Source organism: Neovison vison, chromosome 9, assembly GCF_020171115.1.
Source record: "Neovison vison isolate M4711 chromosome 9, ASM_NN_V1, whole genome shotgun sequence".
Lineage (NCBI taxonomy): Eukaryota > Metazoa > Chordata > Mammalia > Carnivora > Mustelidae > Neogale > Neogale vison.
The window spans coordinates 35,934,992-35,941,136 of record NC_058099.1 but is presented as its reverse complement, the minus strand read 5'-3'; the positions used below and the strand labels follow the sequence as shown (position 1 = coordinate 35,941,136).

Here is a 6,145-nt window from a genome sequence, read left to right as displayed (position 1 = left end):
TGACTGGGATAGGAAGACAGAGAAGAAAGACCTTGAAGTCCAGGTACCTACACCAGGAGCTGCTTCTGGAGGGTGGTGAGGCCCAGTGCATCATGGGTGAGATGCCCATATGTGTGCCCGAACTGGAACTTATACCCTGTATGGACAAGAGAGTCATGTCACTTGTAGTCAGTGGCATGGAGAGTCATTTATTCCTCAACCAGTTTCTAAGCCCTCTAAAATCCAGTCACAACTTCCCACTGTGAGCTATCTCCATTTCCTTCTTTGCCAAGTGAGAAAGCTAAAGTACATGATCCAAGGACCCCCCCCCAGTATCTATTCCAACTCTCCCAAGCCACTTCCACCCATTCCACACACACACACAAATATTCCAGTCCCCTCTGGGGCTATCCTTACCTGGCACATAGCCCCCATAATTAGGCAAAAGGCCCAGGTTCTGAGGGTAGGTCCTAGAAAGTGGAGGGAGAGGTTTGGGATCCTTCTGGGGTCTGCCCCCTGAATACATCTGTCCAAATTCCTGCAGCGCCCGGTTGGTGAGCACAGGAAAGCTGGAGCCGAAGAGGAAGCGGGCACGGGGCACGTAACCAGTGAAGCCTGGGGGGTGAGGATACTGAGTCAGGACCCTTTGGGGGCCTCCCCATGCCTTTAGTCATTACCCACTTCCTCTCACCTGGTATGAAGAACTTGCGAGGATCTTTGTCATCCATGGAATAGGGGGAAGCCTTGGGAGGAGAAGTCAGAGAAAAAATAAGGCTATCCAATTCAGCCCTCATGCTCCCAACAGAAGCTCCCTGGGAGGTGAAGCTGGCGGTTGAGTCCACATTCCCGGTGCCCATAGCCATGCTACTCGTGGCCACCCGTAGGTCCGACCTCACAAGAGGTCAGGCTCCCCACTCCTAAGCCCCTGGACCCCCTCTACCCCTCTTGGTCTCACTTGTTCCGCCTCTTGCTGCAGCTCTGGCTCCTTCTCTGCCTCCAGCTCTGACTTGGGCTTTGGCTCTTGGTCTTTCTTGGTGTCTTTTTTACCCTCAGCCTCCTTTGGCAGCTCTTGACTGCCTTGTCCCCCAGACCACTGAGTAAAATCATTTAGAGCCTCAGCCCAGACCCTGCTGCAGTTCTTGGCAAAGATGAACTGTGCCTGGGGCACAAAACCTGGGAGGAAGGGGGCAAGGAAGATTTTGATTAGTGTTTGGGGCACACATTCTGGGTTCAGGACATCTGTTCAGGCTATCCATACATACCTGTGTACCCAGGGATCATGCTGGAGCTGAGTCTTTCATGCCCACGCCTGACAGGCAGGCTTCCCCTGGGAACCTCAGGAGATGCCGGAGGCCGGATGGGAGGCAGAAGTGTGCGATGGGCAGGGGGCCAGGCTAGGCCAGGAGATCCTCGAAGTAGCTGACCGGTCATCTGCCCATAGGTCTGGCCCATGCTGAACCGAAGTAGTGGGCAGTGTCCAGTGTACCTGTAGCATAGGACTCACCTGCTCGCCTCTACACTCCCCCCTGCTCCACCACCCCAGATATACAGAGACCTCTGAAGCCCTGATTTCCTTTTTTTTTTTTCCCCTGGATTCAGCTCTATGTTTGTGTGAAGCAGGCATTTCTCCATCCTCTTTGGGTTTTCAACCCTTCCCCTCTGCTGTTACCCTGTTACCATGGAGAAGACAACACAGAGCTTCATGCCAGGCCCAGTTACCACTATCCCCTTGCTCTTCCTTTTCCATCCAGCACCGTAAATATCTCAGCCCTGGGCCTACCATACCAGTTTGTCTGTTGGCCCCCAAGGCCTAGGTGGCACAGCTCTCTTGTCCTTACATCCCTATTCCCAGAAGCAAGCAGGGGTGTGCTTTTAGGTAGAAGTCTTACCCTGGGATATAGTGAGGGTTCTTAGGGTTCAGCCCCGGTATGAAGGTGCTGGTCATAGCCGTGAGAATCCAGCTTTTGTTTCCCTTGGAGCTGAAGCTCCAGGCTGTGTGTACTGTGTCCAGGGCTGTGGGGCGGGGCCAGAGGCAGGAGGCGGTGCCAAGAGAGGAGAGAGGGGAGAGACACTAGTGAGGACTGCCAGGGCCAAGGCTAGCAGAACAGGAGAGCAGGGTAGCACTGGTTTGTCTACTCCAGAATAAATGCAGCCTATCACATAGGGGAAACTCTGAGTGTTGCCTCCCCGTTCCAGGTGGGAGGTGAGAGAACAAACACTGTTAGGTCCTTTCAGCTCTATCTTAAAGAGGGCCCGCCCTTCTTAAACCCCCTGCCTGAAGACACTGAGTGCTACTCTTTGTAGAGTGTTGACTCAAAGTGATGGAATTCCGGGGAAAGGAGGGTCTCTGAGGGGATCCCAGAGGGGAGGTGACAGGGAGAAAAAGGAACCTAGAGACCTCTAAGCAGTGACATTAAGTTGCTTTTCAATTGTTTCACTTTGACAGTTACTGAATACCCACCATCATCTGGATTATCATTTAACAAATATCATTATGCCCTGCTAGGCATATTTTGTAGTCAGAAAAGCCACGCTCCATGTGACTTCCAGCAAGTCATTTCCTGTCTCTGCACCTCTTACAAAATGCAGATACCAGGACTTACCCTGCTACTGTTGTGAGACTCAAATATATACAAATGTGTTTTGTACCAGCAAAGACTATGTAGTCTTTGTAGGATGGAGTTCATGTAGGATGGAGAGGAAAGACCATGGACCTGAGGTCAGGCTATCATGGGCTCCTACTAGCTTGTGGCCTCAAGCCAACCTTACCTCGTCTGAGCAAGCGACATAACTTCTGCGGAACGTGAATTCCGTAAACCCAAAGTGAAGGTTAAAATAACCTAACTTACCAGGATGCTGTTAAGGATAAAGTCAGTGTGGGAAAGAATATACCCCAGCACCTGGCACTCAGTTATTAAAACTTAACTTTCTTCTCTATTGTCTAATAATTTCTCTAAGTTTCTAAGACATGTGGGAGACCTGTGACTGGTTAGTAAATTCAGTGGATAAGGATTTTTCTACTGTGGGAGTTTAAGGAAAGGAAATATGATGGTAATGTTGGGTTTTAAGACTGGTGACAAATTAGAATTTGTTAAGAAACCAATTCAGAGGGTGCCTGGATGGCTCAGTTGGTAGGACATGTAACTCTTGTTCTCAGGGTTGTGAGTTCAAGCCCCACAGTGGCTGCAGAACTTACTTAAAAAAGAAAGGGAAAGGGAAGAGAAGGAAGGAAGGAAAGAATGAAGGAAAAGAACAGGGGAAAGAAAGAAAAGAAGGGAAGGAAAGGAAGGAGGGAGGGAGAGAGGAAGGAAGGAAGAAAGGAAGGAAAAAGAATTAATATCCTAAGAGCAGAGAAGTATGGACCAGAAAAGAGCTCTCAGAGAGGGGGGAACATGCCTGGAACTCAGCTCTGGGGCTGAGTCAGGGTCAGGCCAGTCTACCTTTCCAGGAGGTAGAGCCCCTGTTCTTCTCCCCACCCAAGTATGACACGTCCAGGCTGACCAAGCATGGGTCACTGACCTGTGGATTCCACAGGAGCACCAGCCCCAAGGAATATATTTCATGTTCCTCACTGTTCTGTTAAGGACAGCCTTGGTATGTGTCATTTAGAGCTATGGTTGTAGACTTGGCTCACTGTTAAGGAAATATGCTGGATGGGGATGGGACCTGCGGGGAGAAGCCAGAAAAACAGCAGTGTGGCAAGGTTAACAACCTGAACTTAAAAAAACACACACAAAACACAACCTGGACCTTTGGATTCTTAATAGACACTGCTGGTCGCACACTGAATACCCATTCTCTACCCCCATCTCCCTTCTTCCTAACAGAACTTTAACTTTGTTCTGTGGAGCAGCCAGGTGGTTCAAGGAAGGTTGAATCCAGCCCTGGGAATGAGTCTTGATTAGTCTAATCCCTTGATTCTGGTCCTATTCCCCTTGCCAGTGATCCGTGAGCACGGGTTTATGGCATTCTGGACAATAAAAAATCTGCCAGGATAAGAGAAAGTTATAAGAAAAATAAGTAACTTAAAATGCTCTTTAAAAAAAAAAAAAAAGCATGACAGGGATGCCTGTGTGGCTCGGTCAGTGAAGTGTATGACTCTTGATTTCGGCCCAGATCATGAGCTCAGGGTCAAGAGATCAAGCCCTGCATTGGGCTCCCATGTTCAGCACAGAGTCTGCTTAAGATTCTCTCTCCCTCTCCTCCTGCCCCTCACCCCCCTGAAATAAATAAATCTTTTTTTTTTTTTTAATGCACGACAAATTAAAGAGAGAGATGGACAAGGAGGAATGGTGTCCCTCCCTGCCTCTAGAATTTCTACAAACGTAATGACAGAACTTCAGTAGACATTATGAAACCTTGTGGGAAGCTAGGTTAACCTGGGAACAAAGCCTAATACAGCAAGGGTGGGTGGGAGAATAGAAAGGCCTAGGTCCTTGACGAGCTACTGAACTAACCAACCTTTTTATATGAAATAATTTCATTATTGTTAAAGCCAATTTAAGTTTTCTTTTACTTGGACAAGGCATCATAACATAAAAATAAAAACAACAAAAAGTAGTTCAAGTCCTAGCTTTCTTGGGGATGTGGACCTTGTCCAAATTCATCTTAACAAGCCTCAGTCTCTTATCCATAAAATGAAGACACTAATGTTACTACTTCATTGAATAGGACAAAAAGAGCAGGTCAAAACAGTAGCACAAGATGGTACGTAAAGAGCAATTACCCCCAGTGTCTAGCTGATGTTAAGTGCTAACTAAAGAGCCGTTCATAGTATTTGGTTGGAATGTGGTGGGAATGGGAGAAAGGAAAACTGCTGAGGACAGTAACAGAGGTTGGGAAACAGTAACAGAGGGGAAAGCATGTGACGCTAAGAAACTGGAAGGTTAGAATGTGAAGGTAGGGGTATAGAGTAGAAGGTAGGGGCTGGAACAAATTCTGCAGCACTGACCATGGCAGTTAGAATCTGTGTGAATTAATACAATTTAGGAAGCAAGTTACAGTGAGTCTTAGATTTGTGTTTATGAAGAAACAGTCCACTTCTCTTGGTGAATGGCCTGTTAACTATTGTTGTTTCCACCTGTGTAAACAGTATTTCTAAGTCCCTGAAGATCGGAAAGGTGTTCTAACCTGGGAAGGAAGTGAAAGAACTAGCTGAGGGGCCCACAGGACTGCTCACTGCCTCTGTGCCCCCTGATTCCAGGGGATAGTCATCATGGCAATACAACCCCAGTTTTGGGAGCAGCACAGCCAGTGCAGGCAGAAAGAAAGTTTCACTGGGATTACACCTACTCAAAAAATGAGGGTCCAGTTAGTAAAGCCACGTTAGTGCCCTGCCCTGTTCCACACAGCCTGTGAGGTCTCCAAAATAGCAGTCTATAACCCTGTCATTCTGCCTTCAATCCTGACCAGGAATTGTGTAAAATTTCATGTAAGTGCAAATATGAAATCATTATGTTGTACAGCTGAAATTAATATTATATGTCAACTATTATCCTTAATTTTTAAAATCACTTGGAATATTTATTTTTAAAAAAATTTTCTGGTGGATCCCAAATCAGTCATTTGATTTTAAGACAATACTGGGCAAGCATGAATCCCCTCAGTGGAGATGAATTAAAAGAAAATCACAGGGCCCTTGAAAAAAATTCCTCAGATCAAGAGACCACCAAAAGTAAAACAAGTAGATACAATGATTCAATAATTCCACTTCTGGGTATTTACCCAAAGAAAATGAAAATATTGATTCAAGAGGTATCTGTACCCCTATCTAGCCTTATTTACGATAGCCAAGATATGGAAACAACCTGTGTCCATTGATAGATGAATGCATAAATATGTGGTGTGTATATATATACACAATGGAATATTACTCAGCCATAAAAGAAGAATGAAATCTTGTCATTTGCAAAAAACCTAGGTGGACCTAGAGGTACTATGCTAAGTGAAGTAAGTCAGAATGAGAATGACAAATGCCACATGATTTCCCTTATATGTAGAATCTTAAAAAATGAGCAAACAGAAACAGATGCATAAAGAACAAAGTGATGGTTGACAGAGGGGAGGATTGAAATAGGCAAAAAGAAATACACAGAAAGGGAGAGTTGAAATAAAACTACATCAAAAGGAAAGCAAGATAATGTTGAGCATGAGTTTCAGATGCTTA

The 6,145-nt window shown here is 46.1% G+C and overlaps 1 protein-coding gene across 2 annotated transcripts; it reads right to left on the bottom strand.

The window, feature by feature from the left end:
* Window positions 1-2: 2 nt before the first annotated feature.
* On the bottom strand, window positions 3-2,034 carry FAM166B (family with sequence similarity 166 member B). 2 transcript variants are annotated; one of them, XM_044265426.1, is made up of 6 exons: window positions 1,869-2,034; window positions 1,242-1,465; window positions 935-1,152; window positions 671-722; window positions 397-594; window positions 3-136 (listed from the first exon to the last, which is right to left on the bottom strand). In XM_044265426.1, the coding sequence occupies exons 1-6, from the start codon at window positions 1,922-1,924 to the stop codon at window positions 48-50; spliced, it is 837 nt and encodes a 278-aa protein (XP_044121361.1). In that variant the 5' UTR covers window positions 1,925-2,034; the 3' UTR covers window positions 3-47. The 2 variants fall into 2 exon arrangements, with proteins under 2 accessions (XP_044121361.1, XP_044121362.1); XM_044265427.1 differs by having other exon boundaries at window positions 397-533; window positions 678-722; window positions 903-1,152; window positions 1,869-1,937.
* Between the last annotated feature and the right edge of the window lie 4,111 nt (window positions 2,035-6,145).